This window comes from Eublepharis macularius, chromosome 4 (assembly GCF_028583425.1).
Source record: "Eublepharis macularius isolate TG4126 chromosome 4, MPM_Emac_v1.0, whole genome shotgun sequence".
In the NCBI taxonomy this organism is placed as follows: Eukaryota; Metazoa; Chordata; class Lepidosauria; order Squamata; family Eublepharidae; genus Eublepharis; species Eublepharis macularius.
In genome coordinates, this window is record NC_072793.1 from 24,531,155 (window position 1) to 24,549,539 (window position 18,385).

Consider the following 18,385-nt stretch of genomic DNA (forward strand, 5'->3'; position numbering starts at 1 on the left):
TTGCGGAGGGCTGTACATTGTCTTCCCTTGTGGAATGTCCGTAAGGAATGGACCAGCGCCACCACAATTGCACTGCCAGCCAGCCACCTCCACCTCAGCGGTCCTCAGGATGGTGCTGCCCATTACTTTTTACTGGCCATTCTTACGCTTAACCCAGCAATTATTTGCATAGCCCAAATACTGGAGTTCACATCTTATATACTAATAGGCAGGCGCCCCCGATCTGCAGATACTTAAACTTGTGGGTCGAGGCCACTTGGCTACAAAGCAAATGCTTCTGCAACCTTGAAGAATTCCTGAGGGGTGCAGAAAAACCTGAAAACCAGGAGAAATATATCGGGAGGGTTACCCCTTCTCTCCCCAAAAAAGAACAGCATTGTCTGCACAAGTGCAGAACCACACCTGCCTCCAGTTTTCACTGCTGAGGAAGTGAAGCTGCTGCTGCTTCTGCTAAGAGATTGAAGCTTGGGCCTGGCAGAGAGTTGCTGCTGCCTCTGCCACTGAAGGGATGACTCTGGGGCAGGGTGCCCAGCTGCCTGGGGAGTCACCACAGCTACGAACTGTGCTGAGCCTGGCAGCACATACCAGGAAGCTCCTCCCTACGCTTCTTGCAGTGAAACTAAGCAACTGCTTGTGAGACTCACTGATACAGAGTGGGGAAAGGGTTCCTGGCCTCTGCTGGTGGCAATGGTGTTGAGGGGGACATGAGCCCAACGTGGCTCCTTGAAATCCACCCCCACGATTTTCTCCCCTTCCCCAACAGCATGCCATTTTACAGAAGCTCTTACTGATTTTACAATCGCCACGAGGCCTTGATCCTGATCAGGCATACAGCACAGTGCAAAATTAGGGCCTCATGCCAAGTTTTTAACAGCTAAAAGCTCATGATAATGGCTTTACTGGGTGAAGCAGCATCAGCGTGAGCAAGGATCGCTCCAAGGGATCAGTGGGGGAAGGCGATGTAATGAAGGGATGGTGCCAATACCTACGGGGAAAACCACTGACAATAAGTTAAAGACAAGAAATGTGAATGGGAGGGGGAGAAAGAGTAACAGGGAAAGACTGGGTTGAGGAGGATAGAGTATCAGGGAAGAGCTGTGGAAAGGAAAGGGTTACAGGGACAGCTTGCACAGAAAAGAGGGCATAAGGGTAACATGGAAAAGTTGGGGTGACAGAGTAAAATGGAACAGTATGGTGGGGGGCAAAGGGTAACAGAAAAAGTTGGGTGGGGGAAAAGGGTAACAAGGAAAGGTTGGAGGGGGTAAAAAGGGTAAGAGGGTATGAGGCTCATCAGGGGTGCTTGCCCTTCTGCTGTGATGCCATCACAGTATCCCATCCTCTTAGAGCTGGCCGTCTGCAGGCCACTGCCCTCAGGGTTCCCTCACCATGGTCGAGAGCTCCCCCTCGTGGCCTCAAAAATGGCAGGTGAGGGGCTGAGGCTGCATCACCCCAAAAGCCCTTTCTTGCCTTGGAGGCTGGCTTTGGCAAGCAGGGTCAGTCCTCTTCTCTCCTCCCCAGCCAAGGATTCTGAGCCTGTTTTATTCTCTCGCTCTAAGGGATGCTCCACCCTGCTTCTCAGGTCCCTGACCCCAGGGTGAGGCCCAACACCTGGGCTAGGAGCTGCCATACAGCCTTGCCCCAACCCCACCCCTGCGTCCCCTGGAAGGCCTCCACCTGGGTCAGGTTCCTTCTCTTGGTCTGGGCGTTTGACCTGGCTGGGCAGGGCCGAACAGGGTTGGAGGCTGCCACTGCCAACTTGTTGGTGCTGGGGTCTGGCCCACCCAAGGGCGGGGGCCTCTCACTGCCACACTGGGTGAGGCTGTCATGGCTGAGCGGTGCAAGCCCAGCCACACTTCTGCAAGCAGTGTGCCTGGGCTGCTCTTGGACAGAGAGGCTGGCTGCCCGTGCTGCCGAGTGCCTTGTCTTCTCTCTGAAAACCACAGGGCACTGCTGCGCAGTTAGGCCACCGCTCTCCCCAACGTCGCCCCCTCCTTGGGTGCTGAGTTGCTCCATGCTACCGCCTTTCCCCACAGCAGTCTGACAGTCTTCTGTGTTGTCCTGGCCTCTGCACTGCTTCAGTTTCAAGTGGGCATTTCTGGGGGCCCAGAAGGAGGGCAGAGGCTGGCCGAGGCTGGCATTGTTTGCACCATGCAGAGAGAAATGTTGAGTGGGGGGAGGGTAACACGGAATAATTGGGGGGGAAAGAAACATGGAAGGGTGAGTGGAAGGGGAAAAAGAAACAGGGAAGGATGGATTGCAGGGAGGAAAGCAAAGCCAGGAGGAATGGGATTCCGCCTCCCTACAAATTCCCTTCGCCCTCACTCTCAACACCACCACCACTCTGGGACCAGCACACCCCTCGGCACTGCCCCCCCCCCCCGACCCCAGTATTACCAAAACACAATCTGCAATGTTTTGTTGCATGCCTCTACTTGTGGCATTCTATTTCTTCCTGAAAATTACTTAATAATTTATCTGTCATTTCACTCCAGGCAGAATTTCATTTCAGTGCATGCAAGTTTGGCACACGCACCCTTGTTCTACAAACTTTGCAGCTGCATGCCATTCGGCTCTGAAGTTACACCCCATGAATTGATAATACACACTATGACTAAGCTATTATATCAGAAGTAACCAAACACTATACGGCAGTTCCGTTTATACTAAAGCTTTTGAATTTTGATTCACGCTTCACTTTTTAAGTGGAGGCCTCTGTAGACTAGTGCATAACATGTACAGTACATTTTGTTCAAATGTGTTGTGCTAGATTAAGTACAAAAGCAACTGTTCTGTAATGAGATGATTTGGAACAGAAGAACATTCAGATGTATTTCTCTACCTCATTTCAGTTCAAAAGAACTATAACTTCTGGAGAACCTATCCTCCACCTTAATCCCTCACACAAAGAGATCCTCAAATTGTTCTGTACAGTAATAACGTCGCTTAAAAGGTCTCTTTGGAATTGCATCTTTCTCTTTATAGAGCGTATGACTTTCTTATAAAACAACAACCCTGTTTTCTATTGTCCTCTTATCTTTTTCTGCATCTGGGGTACAGAGGCCACTCTACCTTTGAACTGCAAAAAAATCATTGAGTTTGAGTCATAGTCTCAAGGGAATGATTTGATAACCTAGATAAACATGGTACAAAGGGAACTATCCACTCCGCAATGACCAGAGTTGCCAGGTCCCCTGAGGGCCAAACTGGGGAACAGTGTTGGGTAGGTAAATATCCCATGTTCACGCCTGTGCTGCTGGAAAATGATGTCATTTCCGACGTGACATGGATGTGACCAGGGCTTTTTTCAGCAGGAACACAGTGGAATGGAGTTCTGGCACCTCTTGAAAATAGTCATATGGCCGGTGGCCCCACCCTCTGATCTCCAGACAGAGGGGAATTTAGATTTCCCTCCGCGCAGCAGGGCGGAGGGCAATCTAAACTCCCCTCTGTCTGGAGATCAGGGGGTGGGGCCACCGGCCATGTGACCATTTTTGCCAGGGGCAATTTAAACTTTAAAAAACTACCCCCTTGTTCCAGCTGACCCAAAGTGACATCATTGTGCGGTCCTGAGTTCCACCACTTGAGTTCCACCACCTCTTTTCCCAGAAAAAAAGCCCTGGATGTGACAGGTTGCACTGGGGGGGGGGGGGGCTGATTCTTTAAAAATTGTTCCGAAACTTAGTATTAAGGGGCAATTTTTAGAGAATCGGCCTGTGGTACAACCCAGCACTTCAGCATTGTGCTGGAAATGATATCATTTTGTGAAGTAACAAGAGGGCACATATGCCTCAAGCCTGCCTCTGGCCTTTTTAGATGCCCCCACCCTCCACCAGCCAGGTGAGCAGGAATCAGTTAAGCACAAACCACTAGTTTGAAATTCAAGATCCAAGTCCAGTAGCACCTTAGAGAACAGCTAGATTTCCAGGGCGTGAGCTTTCGAGAGTCAAAGCTCCCTCAAAAGCTCACACCCTGGACATCTACTTGATATCTAAGGTGTTACTGAACCTGAATCTTGCCCTTCTACTACAGACCAACACTGCTACCCACTTGAAACTAGTCTGAAATGTCTTCTCTTCCAAGAATTAAATTGGTGGCCAATGCTTGCTGATGACTACAGAAGGACAATGAGATCGCCAACAAAGAACAGAAAGGTTTCTGCATACCTGAGGAAAACCACACGCATACAGACATATATTACTTTCCCCCTTTTACTTCAAACAGAAGGGAACATCCCCGCAACAGACAAAGTGAAGATTGTGCATTTGAACATTCCTCAAGGGCCACATAATACTGGAAACAAGGGCAGTGCAAACACAAGCTTTTAGTCTGGTCTATAACATACCATAATAGGGATCTCATTCCCCTGGTGGGGGATCCCCCGCTCCCATCTTTTGCCCACCACCACCACTGACCCGGCCAATGGGGAGGGAAAGGTGGGGAATGGGCCTCCCAGTTGCACTCCCAGAGCTAGAGCGACGGGGTCACTCATGTCATCACGCTGGCCTTAAAAACGCTCCCGCACTTCGCAGCTGGCCAATTTGGGCCCCAAATGGGCCAAATAGGGCCCATTTGGGGCCCAAACTGACCTGTGGTGAAGCGTGCACGCCCTCCCCCACCTTGTGCAATGACATCACTTCCTGGAAGTGACATCATCACGCTGACACAGGGCTGTGCACATGCAAAGCACGTGTGCGTGGAGGTTCTTGAGAAGAAGACAAAAGTAAGCACCAGGTCTCACCCCGTCCCACTGGGAGCATAAAGAGATGTGGCAACACTATTCCACAATGATATATTTTTAAAAAATATATAGGCCTGACACATTGCATGCAGACAATCAGATGTAGTAAAGATGTTAGACTAGGACCTGAGAGACCCAGATCCAAATCCCTATTCAACCAGTAAAGCTCACTGGGCGACCTTAGACCTCCTTTGATTTCCTGGCTGTTGACAAAGTGTCACTACATATACAGACTTCTTGCTACTGTCGGCTGCAGTAAACAGGGACAGAAGGGGGCGGGGGGGCTGAGAACAGCCAAGCCTCCTCCTCTCTACTTTCGGCTAAAAATCAGCACTAATTTTCACCCACCCGGTTCTCATTTTCTCTTTGTCCCAATCTCTCATCTCATTTTCTCTCAGAAAAGAAATAAAAGCTCTGGAAGAAACTCTCTCTCTCTCTCTCTCTCTCTCTCTCTCTCTCTCTCTCTCTCTCTCTCTCTCTCTCTCTCTCTCTCTCTCTCTCTCTTTGGTGTCATTTATCTATTTAGAAAATGTTTGTGCCCCCTCTCCAGGAGCCTGCCCAAGGTAGCTTATAAAATAAAAAATAATAAAAACAAAACATTAAAAGATACTGCTTACAATCCTAGTTTAACAGCTTAAAATAACAGTTTCCAGACTAAAACAGTATTAAAAGATCAGCCCAATAATTAAAAGCCTGAGTAAACAGAAATAGTTTTGATTTGAAGGAGAAACTCTTTTATGGACAGGGAGGTATGGCGACAGGTGGAGGTATGAACTGCTTTTGACTGCAACAGCATTTTGTGTGGTGCAATTTCTATTTTGTATGTTGGCAAACTGAATAAAAGCATGTGATTAACAGATATTTTCTCCCGCTGTTTTCTAAATCTCCTCTGGGAAGGATGAAGCCACACAGCACTGCCTCACCGAGTCGTCATCACTAGTAAGGAGGGAAGGTGTTTCAGTGAAGGCTTTGCAAACCAGCAAGCTATCAATTCTGTTTCACACTGGAGGGAATGAGGGAGGTAAGGGGGGTGCATGGCCTTGAAAACAAGCTGAGTCATTCCCTTCACAGACGGGGCCTTGTTGTGACATCTGAATGCAGCCATAGCCAGAAAAACAACTTTTGAAGCAGTAAGGATACAAATGCAATCTGTAAATGACAGACCAACTGATACAGAAAGCCCTGGGCAGAAAGCCCTGGGCATTGGGAAAAGGCAGGGGGGAAATAAAACAAATAATAAAACAGCACATTTTATCACCACTTATTTTCAATATCTTACTATATAATTGAGTACGCATGTTTCAGACAACTCACTTTATACCCGGGTGCACCACCAGAGGGCACTGCTGCAGAGGAAAGCCCAGATAGGTCACCATATCGCTCCAGAACACATGCCATGGTTGGAAGCCCAGGCAGGGAACAAGAATGGAGCAGGTGGCAATGACCTCCCCGCACCTTAACCCAGCTGGTACTAGGTGCGGAGCAGGAGGCAATGCCCACCCCCTTCAGGCAGCTGGTATTAGGAACAGAGCAGGTAGCAATGCCTGCCCCCTGCCAATCCAGCTGGTATTAGGAGCGGAGCAGGTAGCAATGCCCGCCCCCTACGTTAACCCAGCAGATATTAGGAGCAGAGCAGGTGGCAATACCCGCTCCCCTTCAGCCAGCTGGGATCAGGAGCGGAGCAGGTGGCAATACCCACTTTCTGCCTTAACCCAGCTGTTATTAGGAGCAGAGCAGGTGGCAGTACCGGCCCTCCACCTTAACCCAGCTAATATTAGGAGGGGAGAAGGTAGCAATGCCCCCCTTCACGCAGATGGGATAAGGAGGAGAGCAGGTAAATATGCCCACTCTTCACCTTAACCCAGCAGGTATTGGGAGCGGAGAAGGTGGCAATGCCCACCTCCACCTTAACCCAGCTGGTATTAGGAGCGGAGCAGGTGGCAATGCCCGCCCCCCTTCATCCAGCTGGGATTAGGACTGGAGCAAGTGGCAATGCCCACTCTCTGCCTTAATCAGCTGTTATTAGGAGTGAAGCAGGTGGCGGTGTTGGCCCCCTTCCTTAACCCAGCTGATATTAGGAGCGGAGCAGGTAGCAATGCCCCCCTTCATGCAGCTGGGATCAGGAGCAGAGCAGGTAGAAATACCCACTCTCCGCCTTAACCCAGCCGGTATTAGGAGAGGAGTAGGTGGCAATGCCCACCCCCACCTTAACCCAGCCGGTATTAGGAGTGGAAAAGGGTGCAATGCCCGCCCCCCTTCAGCCAGCTAGTATTAGGAGTGGAGCAGGTGGCAATTCCCACCCCCACCTTAACCCAGCTGGTATTAGGAAAGGAGCAGGTGGCAATGCCTGCCCCCTTCCTTAAGCCAGCTGCTATTAGGAGTGGAGCAGGTGGCAACACCTGCCCCTGTTAAGCCAGCTGGGATCAGGAGCGGAGCAGGTGACAATGCCCGCCCCTGCCTTAACTCAGCTGGTATTAGGAGAGGAGCAAGTGGCAATGCCCATCCCCCATGTTAACCCAGCTAGTATTAGGAGAGGAGCAGGTGGCAATGCCCACCTCCTGCCTTAACACAGCTGGTAATAGGAGCGGAACAGGTGGTAATGCCCGCCCTCCTTCAGTCAGCTGGTATTAGGAGTGGAGCAGTTGGCAATTCCCGCTCCCCCAAACCTTAAGCCAGCTGGTATTAAGAGAAGAGCAGGTGGTAATACCTGCCTCCTTCCTTAACCCAGCTGGTATTAGGAGTGGAGCAGGTGGCACTGCCTACCTCCATTAAGCCAGCTGGGATCAGGAGTGGAGCAGGTGACAATGCCTGCCCCTGCCTTAACTCAGCTGGTATTAGGAGCGGAGCAAGTGGCAATGCACACCCCTCCCCCGCCTTAACTCAACTGGTATTAGGAGCAGAGCAGATGGCAATGCCCACCCCCCCATGTTAATCCAGCTGGTATTAGGAGTGGAGCAAGTGGCAGTGCCCACCCCCTCCTTATCACAACTAGCATTAGGAGTAGAGCAACTGGCAATGCCCACCCCCGCTGTAACCCAGCTGGTATTAGGAGTGGAGCAGGTGGCAATGTCCACCCCCTTCACTCAGGTGGGTTCAGGAGCAGAGCAGATGGCAACGCCCACCCTCTCACCCAGCTGGGATCAGGAGTGGAGCAGGTGCCAGTGCCCGCCCAGAACCTTCACCTGGACGGGATCAGGCACAGAACAGGAGGCAATTCCCTTCTTCCATTCACTCAGCCAGGCCAAAAAGGGGAGCAGGTGGAAATGTCCGCCTCTTTCAACCTACTGGAATAAAGCACTGAGTAGGCAGCATTGCCCAACCCATCTTCACCCTGTCGGAATCAGGAGCCAAGCAGGCAGCAAACTCTGCCCCCCTTCAACCTGCTGGAATTAGGAACAGTGAAGGTGGCAATGCCTGTACCCCCTTCACCCAGTTGGGATCAGGAGCGAAGCATGTAGCAAAGCACATAGCAAAGCGGACCTTCACCTGTCGGGATAAGGTGAGGAGCAGAAGGTAGTACTCGCTCCTCCCTTCACCCAGCAAGGAACAGGTGGTAATGCCCTTCACCCAGCTGAGATCAGGCTTTGAGCAGGCAGCAGTGCCTGCCCCCCTTCACGTAGCCGTAATCAGGCACAGAGCAGAAGGCAATGCCCATTTTCCCTTCACCCAGCTGGGATTAGGAGTGGAGCAGGTGGCAATGCCTGCCCCCCTTTACCTGGCCTGTATCAGACATGCAGCAGGTAGCAAAGCCCACCACCCCTTTATGTTGCTGAGATCAGGTGTGGAGCAGGTGGCAATGCCCACCCCACTCCTTCACTGGCCGGGATCAGTGACGGAGGAGGAGGGAATGCCTGCCTGCCCGCTCTCCCCTTTCTAGAGCCTGTTGTATTTCCCCCCACAACGGGCTTTGTTTTCTAGTTTTCAATAACTGAGTGCCCTGACTGCAACGTTTCTTTCTGGGACTCGGTGTTGGAGCCTAGGCATTAACTTCCTTAACACTGCAATGAAAGGCAGCCAGTAAGAGAAACGTATAAAAAGCAGTGATAAACACAGCAGTCTAAGGTTTTAAAAAAACACTGTAAAACTGAGGGAAGCAGGGAAAGCCTGAGAGAGGGGGCGGGGGGAAGTCTTTACCTAGCACTGGAAAGACAACAAGTCTGCACCAAACAAGCCAAAGGGGAGGGATATTCCATAGCTGGCCTCAGACAACAGAAAAGACCCTGGTTCCTAGCTACTACTTACCCCGCCTCCAAAAAAAGAAGAGAGGCAGAACAGGGCATCAGGGGCAATTTTACAGGATGGGTAGAAACATAAGGGAGAAGGCAGGCAATCCTTTTGATATCCTGGTACCTAACAATTTAAGATTTTAAAGATCATGACCGGCACTATGAATTGAGCCTGGAAACAAATGGGAGGCCTATGCAGTTGTTCTGACACTGGCAAGATGTGATCGCTATGGCTGGAATCAGCCAATCTCATTATAGCATTCTGTATCAATTCCAATTTCCCAACCATCACCAGAGGCAAAGTACAGTACAGTAAGGTACAATAAGGTAGCCTGAAAGAGTGCAAAATCCCACCTCTCCAAGAAGGGTCACTGTAAGTAACCTCCAAAAGACTCCACTGTTTGTTAGTAGGAGCTTTATTGAAAAGTTGCTAGTATCATGATCTTACTGGGTTCATTGTCAGGAATGAGGCACAACCAAATATCAAGAACATATATCATTCGCAGGATAACATTCCCTCCCCCTCTTTCCTAGAGGCTGGCTAATTCTGCTGGGAACTATCTGCACAGGGGAGGACACAGGGGTCAAAGTTATGTGGGCTCCTGTCCCAGTGGCTAGGAGCAAGCATAGTCTAAGAGAGAGAACTCCAGGAAGAATAACCCTGGGACAGTGAAGGAACACATCTGCAACAGATAATCATAACATTATAACCTCCAGCCGCAACCTCCTCCGCCCTGTAGGGTATGGCAGATGCTGCCAGCATCTTGACAGTCACGAGAGGAGAACCAACCCAAACAACAGAAATCTGTGTTTCTGTTAGGTTGAGATCTGGGCTCGTATCAGCAAGCCAATCCACAAGGATGCATTGGTCAATGGTATTAAAAGCCATGGAGTGATCCAGGAGGAGAACCGGAAGTGCCATACTTCCCTTATCTCTCTTCTGGCACAGGTCATCTATTGGGACAAACAAGATAGTTTATGTACCAAAGCTGGCCCTGGAGCCAGAAGGAAATGGGCCTAGACGATCAGAATGCTTCAGAAATGCTTGAAGGAAATTGACCACTACCCCTCAGGTAGGTAAAAGGTAAAGGTAGTCCCCTGTGCAAGCACCGAATCATTACTGACCCATGGGGGGACGTCGCATCACGACGTTTTCTTGGCAGACTTTTTGTTACGGGGTGGTTTGCCATTGCCTTCCCCTGTCATCTACACTTTACCCCCAGGAAACTGGGGACTCATTTTACCAACCTCAGAAAGATGGAAGGCTGAGTCAACCTTGAGCTGGCTACCTGAACCCAGCTTCCACCGAGATCGAACTCTGGTCATGAGCAGAGCTTGGGCTGCAGTACTGCAGCTTAACAGTCTGCGCCTCAGGTATCTTGCCCCAAATGGGATATTCACCACAGGATATTCAGTTCTTTTGGGTCCAGGAATGGCCTCTCCAGGAAAGGGATTCACTAGGGTTGCCATCCCCCACTCACCTGACCAGCAGAGGGGAAAGGTGTGAGGGACCAGCCCATCCGTGTGCGCTCCCCGATGCCTAGAAACTTGGCCCTGGTGTGACTTGACACTTCTGCATTGTGCCACAAATGATATCATTTTCTGGCAACGCGGGAACACATTCCCTCCCTGCCCCCGTTTGCCCTTGGGGAGACCTGGCAACTCTCGGTTTCACAACCATCTCCTCCAAGAAACTTTGTACCGCCTACTTCTTTAAAGATATATTTATGGATTTCTAGACCCAGACAATGGGTCCCCCTCAGCCAGCTTTATTCAGTCCAGAAGGGAAGGGTTGAGCTTTGAGGACGGTGGCTGGACTTCTTTAAGCAAGTTGTTCACATCCTTAGGTTGTACTAATTGAAAGTTTTCCATATTTCCGAATGTCTGCTGCACACAATACTCAAATATATGCAGCAACTGGGTCTGTCATACAAAGTATGAGACTGTCCAGCGGAAAGCCAAGGCATGTAACACCAAATTGACACAACGATTCAACACCAGTAATTCAACAAGCACTGAAAAAACAAAAATGAATCTCAATTCAGTATTATGACATTTAATACAGGACAGAACTGAACACTGTTAAAATGAATAAAGTTTTAAATGTGTTTGCATAGTGTGTGTGTGTGTGTGTGTGTGTGTGTGTTCCATTTCTTGGCAGAGTTGGCTTGCTTTCTCTGCCTTAGCAAAGGGCCATATAATTTCCAATCATCTCCTCTTTTATTTATACCTCTTAATTTTGTTCCCCATGTTATTATTTAACTAGCTTATCTGAGGCATTTCTATAACATATGGGATTCACACTCCAATCCCCAAAGTATAATACCGAGACAAGCCCAACGAACGCAAACAGAACATGCACAGGTAAAGGACTTGAGGATCTGTACTATATCTTGTCTGAAAAACGATTTCCTGATATAACACTGTGGCCATATGGTATTTCTGATCTGTGAAAAGGCAGACTATTTTAATTTCCAGCGCAGTAAGTCCCTTAATCTGAGCAAACCCAAATATCCAGCTAGAATCCAAAATGTAATAAACAGAAGGATAATCAAAGCCGCAAAGGTGAAAGTATGCCTAATAAGATGCTCTCCCAGATGAACACCTCAAATCCTTGTAATTTAGTACTGCAGAGAAATTTTAGAGCAGCTGAAGTATCTGGGTCAACAAGTCTATCGGCACAACAGGCAAGTCTCAAACAACACAGACCGCACATTATCCCCCCAGACAGCAAGCAAATCACTTACCATCTCAGTGCAATCTTGATCGGTGTAGTAAGGCAGGATGTGAAGAGGTCAGCTGGCAGGTCGGGGATCATCGGTAGCAACTCACTGGCTTCACAGGCTGCCAGCTGAATGCAGTTTTTCATCGACGGGGGCAAGGGCATCTGAGCAAGGGGATGATTTGGGTTAATTGCAGCCACCTTTATGGGAGATCAAAATAAAACAAGAAACAGTTAAGTCTTCCTTCTGATTAACTATCATTATCTGGAAAGTCCTCTGATAGCGTAGATCTCTGATGGGCGATGTCAAAGCTGAGCAAATCACTCCATTCAACAACACTCAAATTGCTAATCATAGACTCACAGGGTTGGAAGGTACCTCAAGGACCAACCCCCCACACAATGCAAGAAATTCACAAATACTCCCCCCCCAACACACACAATGACCCTTACTCCATGCCCAGATGACAAAGCACCATCAGGATCCCTAGCCAAACTGGCCTGGGGAAAATTGTGACCCCCAAGGTGGCGACCTGCCTAACCCTGGGCATATAAGAAGGAGCCACGAAGCTAAGCACTGATTCCTGCCCTCCCATGATCTGCCTAGGTTCACAGAATCAGCATTGCTGTCAGATGGCCATCTCACCTCTGCTTAAAAACCTCCGAAGAAGGAGAGCCCACCACCTCCTGTTCCACTGAGGGATTACTCTTACTGTCATAGGTCCTCACAGGTAATGATACGGATGCACTATTATCATTCAAGAGTGAATCGCTCTACACTATATCTAATGGTTTATCCAAAGGATTCCCTTCTTGTGCTCTTTTGGCACTGTATAGTACATAACCTGAAGCATGTTTAGAGTTCTGGCTGGGAAAGCGGATAATTTTTCCCAGAGACAATGGCTGATTCCGCACACATTGGATAATGCAATTTCAATGAACTTTATCAATCGTTTGAGGTGGATTTTTTGTTCCGCACACACAAAAATCCGTTCCAAATGATCTATAAAGAGGATTGGAAGTGCATTATCCAACGTGTGCGGAATCAACAATTGCCTTGGTGAGCATAGAAAGATGCCCATGTGAACAGCAAAGTCCAACGCTGAATCTTCATCTATATGATAAAAAAGAAGAGACTAAAAGAAAATAAAAAGTTTAAAATGTTGAGATCTCGCAAGATTATCTCATGTGGCTTGTCTGGCACATACTTTACTTTCTTTTAACCCCAAAACATCTTTTTACCCAGGCTATTGATTTAGGGGTTTTCTCTTACCAATGCTTTAATGGCCATTAAATATAACATTATGCTGTTGTGTTTAATAGCTTATTTTTATATTCTGATGTTGTTTTAATTGCAAGCTGCCTTGAGCAGGACTCTGAAGAGACAACATAGAAATATCCTTAATTAATTAATTAAATGAGATCTCAGCAGCCATTCAAGATTGCCTAGGCAAACGTAGTTTCATTTTGAAATGTCCCCAAGCAAGCCCCAGAGATGGGCCAGACAATCATAGCCCCTGGAGCTCCACTGCATGGGAGGTGGTGAGTAGACATGGGCACGATCCAAAAAATAATCCCGATTTAGCTGATCGTGATTCTGTGGCGCCGCCGAACACAGGTACCCGATTCTAACCGATCAAGTCTCGTTTCCGGTCCAAAATCGGATCCAAAATCGGAAATCGGGGAGGCCAGCGCCCAGAGCAACCGTAGTCAGGCTGCTGCGCGCGCATGCGCGCTCCTGAGTCGCTCCCGCCCACACAGCGAGCCGGCTGTCCCGGTGCGCTGCGGAGCTGGCAGCAGCGTGAGTGGCTCGAAGGCTGCCCGCGCCGTTCACCTGCCCTGCAAGATAAGGGGCGGCTGGCTTGCCCACATACCCCTTGTCCTGGGGAAAGGCGAATGGCGCAGGCGGCCCCCCAGCCTCCCACACTGCCTTTTGCCTTTCCCCAGGACAAGGGGCGGCTGGCTTGCCCACGCGCCCCTTGTGGGATGTACTAAAACGAATGACAGGATTGCCCACTGAAAATAATGGGAGAGGCTTGAATGCCCATTGGAAATAATGAGAACCTGGAATGCCCATAGACTTGCATGGGCTCCATTGAAACACATTAAAGCAAAAAAAAAAAGTGCAAAGAAAACGTGGAATGGATTTTGAAGGAAACTCTCTGGGCCCAGATAGACTGTTCTGCGACTGGATTGACTGGTCCCTGAGTGCAATGAGGGCCCTTCGGTGTCTCAGATGGGCTCTGGGACTGGAATGACAGGCCCCTGACAGGAATGACGACCCCTAAGTGTGACAGAAGGGGTCTGGGACTAGAATGACAGGCCCCATGCTGGAATGACGGCCCCTGGGTCTGCCAGAAGGGCTCTGGGACTGGAATGACAGACCCCTGACTGTCACCCAGGGACCATCATTCCAGTCTCAGAGCCCTTCTGACAGACCCAGGGGCCGTCATTCCAGCATGGGGCCTGTCATTCCAGTCCCAGACCCCTTCTGTCACACCCAGGGGCCGTCATTGCACTCAGGGGCCTGTCAATCCAGTCCCAGAACAGTCTATCTAGGCCCAAAGAGTTTCCTTCAAAATCCATTCCACGTTTTCTTTGCACCTTTTTTTTGCTCTAATGTGTTTCAATGGAGCCCATGCAAGTCAATAGGCATTCCAGGTTCCCATTATTTCCAACGGGCATTCAAGCCTCTCCCATTATTTTCAATGGGCAATCCTGTCATTCATTTTAGTACATCCCCCCCTTGTCCTGGGGAAAGACGAACGGTGCGGGTGGCCTCCCACGCTGCCTTTTGCCTTTCCCCCGGACCAGGGGCGGCTGGCTTGCCCACATGCCCCTTGTCCTGGGGAAAGGTGAACGGCGCAGGCGGCCTCCCAGCCTCCCGCGCTGCCTTTTGCCTTTCCTTTGTGCCCACCCCCTTCCCCCTCCCTCCCCTGGGTTGCTGCTCCGTGGTTGGAAGGAAGCCTGCTAATCAAGGAAAGCTGGGCTTCCATTCGTGTTTTGAGGGCGACAGAAGGAGGGCAAACACAGCTCATTTCCCCCCTGACTCCATTGCCCCGGGAATTAATTACTGGTGCCAGAGTGTCTGCAATTCCGAACAAAAACCGATATATCTGATCAAGTCCCGAACAAGCAAACTCCCAACTGCTGGATCGGTTGCCGTGGACAGAACCGATGAGCTGAGTCACGATGGAGCAAACGCCAAAATCGGGGACTTGAAATCGTAATTCAGATAGTGCCCATGTCTAGTGGTGAGTCATCTCAGTTTACAAAGCAGGATTGTTATATTTTCCTTTGGACAGATTTTGTCTGTGGATAAGAGTGTAAGCTGAGTTTTTCTTTTGGGCTTTTTAATTAGGAATCTGGGGTCAGAGTAGGATAGGAACCTTGTTTTAAGGAATTAAACAAGCTCCATGTAAAGAGCCCATCCAAAATATCACTTTTCTGGTAGTGAGGCCGGGTTCTCTGAACGTTTAAAAAAAGTGGCCTTGTATTTGAGAAGAAAGAAGCCTGTTAGCTGTGCTCACGGTTACAAATGAACCTTAAATGCTGAAGAACCCTGTCTGGAGAAAAAGCATTGATTTCTCCCCTCAGCATCTGTATTAATGAAGGTTTAGGTTCAACCAATTAAATTCCAGTGGGGAAAAAAGCATAACCTCTGGGGAGTGGAGTTGCAAGCCACTTGTACCTTTGTTCTTATTATTTATTCCACACACAACCTATAACTATTTTTATAACTTATTTCCTGTAAATAAATCTTTGGTGATTGTTGTGTTCCAACTGTGTGCTGTCTGTCCAGTCAAAACAGCTGTGGGAAAGGGGTTTCCAATCATCTCACTATGAAGTACCACATTATTAGGGTCACAAATAAAAACCTTTTAAGGGACGTACAGCTACATGCTACCATCCAGTTGATAAAAGCTTGTGTCTCCTTCTTTATTGTTATTGTGGTGGCTGGGCTTTAAACAGAAGGAAAGGAGAGGTCAGAGCGTGGGATTAACAGGGCAGCACTCAGTCCCGAGATTTCCCCCCCTTCAGAGGTCTCCTCCCTCTGCTCTCCATCCTTCTCCTTTCCCTATCACATCAGGTCTGTGCCACAAATGAAAATCAGAGGCAACCAAAGCTGTGCAGTCACAATATAACAAAATTAGTTACAATCATGCTTTTTTTCTGGGAAAAGAGGTGCTGGAACTCAGTAGTGGAACTCGGGACTGCACAATGACATTACGCTGGGTCAGCTGGAACAAGGGGGGAGTTTTTTAAAGTTTAAATCATCCTCGGGTGAAAATGGTCACATGGCCGGTGGCCCCGCCCCCTGATCTCCCGACAGAGGGGAGTTTAGATTGCCCTCCGCACCGCATGTCTGTCCAGAGATCAGGGGGCGGGGCCACCGGCCATGTAACCATTTTCAAGAGGTGCTGGAACTCTGTTCCACCGTGTTCCGGCTGAAAAAAAGCCCTGGTTACAATCAGTTGCTAACCATCACAACCTCAACTCCCTTTGTCTTTCACCATTCTTGCAAAAAAAATCTGTTTAGTCTGAAATTAAAATTTTAATGTGCTTCCTTTGTGCAGACCAGGTACATGTAATAACAAGACACAAAATGTTAGTCTGGACAAACTAGCCAGGTCAGCACTGAACTACTGATACCACTTCATTCATCTATTCTATTATCCCAAAATAATAAAACAGTATAATGATTTCATTGCCTGAAGATGATTTTATAAGAGAAACAAGAATACTAAAGAGCAAGTAGGGCGTATTTTCACAAAGGAGTCTATGCCTGGTGCAAAGCATGTCTCTAAAAAAAAATAGTTTTTGACATGCCAGGAGATTTCTGGCTATCATTCAAGAGATTTCTGGTTTTAAAATTGTGGTTGTAAGCAAGCATTTGTTCTTACCCACAAAATAACACTTGATTATCACCTCCAACCCCCACAATGGAGATCAGAGATACTAATTAACTAGAAAGATCTGAATAAACTAGCCATTCCTCATATTCAGGGAAAGAAAATTACACATCTAATTGGTGAGGTGAACTAAGAGTAAGAAAGAGAACTGCATGGAGATGTTCTAATGAAGTCTATTCCAAAAAGAGGAGGGCAGGTTTGTCAAGGTAAAAGGAAAGAACCATTATGCAAAATGAATACACAGAGAAGGAAATTAAATGCTTTCTTTAGAGGACGTATAACTCTTAAACTAGATCTTTTTTAAAGTTTTGTGTTTAAAAGGGGTCAGAGACAGTAGCCAGCCTGCAATAACAGCTTAGCTTTTTGCCCCGAGCAGTGGGTCACAGGAGAAACATCAAGTCATGTGACTTTCACGTCAATAAAATTAACCAAAATAGAGTCAACAAAATGAAATCGCTCCAAACAGGAAATTGCTTCCCAAGGCCTGGATGATATCCTTGCTATGCATCACGCTTGATCCAGGAACAGCAAGCCATGAAATCTGAGTCATGATGAGAGAATAGGCAGGGTGACAGAAATGTCAACCGCAGCTTTCACACACTAGATGTGCAGTGATGAATACATTATGCTAACAGCACCCCTGCAACAATGGCTAGAAAACATGAATTGTATAAATGGTATTCAATTCATCCACTCAGAGGATTAGGTAAGAATCGACATTCCATAGAAATGATGAGCTTTCTTCTTTTGAAGCAGGGCATTCTCATTGGCAAAACCACCACATAAATTTACCAGCATGTTGAAGCAGGACTTCAGTTCCAAAGCATGCGTTTTCAAGATCACAACCAAAAAATCAGCAATAGAGTGAAAGCAACGGTCGCCTGACTCACCCGGGCGGCCGGTTTGCTGACTGCGGGGCGGCTGGACAGGGTGGGGAGACGCGGCGGCCTCGACGTGGCTCCCCAGACTCCCCTGGGCTCGCCCGCGGCCAATCAAGTTCAAATCCTCCGACTGGCCAATCAGCAGTGGCGGAGGAAGGTTGGGGGGGCGGGGCGTGGGCCTGACCTGGGCAGCCCAGTCTTCTCTCTGGTCTGGCGGGCCAGGATTTAAGCATGGATGCCCCGGGCCCTGCTCAGTTGAGTCCCAGCAGGCAAAGTCCCACCCACCTCTCCCTGTATTTTAGCGTTAGTTGGGTTTTGTTTAGTTCACATTGTCACAACTCTGGGGGGCGGAGTGGCATTGGGATCCAATCCCTCAAGGGGGGGGAGAGATGGGGCCGGCCTGCCCCGTCTACCTCCCATTTTAGGGGGTTCCCATAAGGAACCTAGGGAGCGAGGCGAGGGGGCAAGCCCTGTTCAGAGGGTTGCCAGGAAAGACTCGCTCCTAGGTGGCAGGGGGACACCAAGGGGTGTACACCCACGTGTACCCTTCTAATTGCCATCCCTGGGTTTCCCCTCCACAGCGGGGGTCTGTGAGGGCTGGAGGTCATCACCTGAAAGGTGGGTCAGCCGATGTGGGGATCCGATCCCTATGTGTGCCAATGCTCCTACTGCTGTAATCAATAAAGTTGTGGTCTTCTTTTCACTCCACTTGCTGTGTCTGTGGTTTTTGTTGCTGAGGTGCTTTCCCCCCCCCCTTTCCTGCCACCCATCAACACTAGGCAGCAAATGGATGTAAAGGAAGAAGTGCCAAGCAAAGGAAGCACTGGAGAGGTGCTGGAGGACACCATTTCAAAGGGGAGGGGGCTGAAACTGACTGCAGACGAGATACTGAAGTCTTTGATGCT

The 18,385-nt window shown here is 48.9% G+C and overlaps 1 protein-coding gene across 3 annotated transcripts in view; it reads right to left on the bottom strand.

The window, feature by feature from the left end:
- RPTOR (regulatory associated protein of MTOR complex 1) overlaps positions 1–18,385 on the bottom strand; it is a 525,720-nt gene that overhangs the window by 318,411 nt on the left and 188,924 nt on the right. For all 3 annotated transcript variants that reach the window (XM_054976818.1, XM_054976816.1, XM_054976815.1), the window contains exon 6: positions 11,712–11,887. In XM_054976818.1, the coding sequence (XP_054832793.1) occupies positions 11,712–11,887 (176 nt within the window). The remainder of the gene's footprint in view (positions 1–11,711; positions 11,888–18,385) is intronic.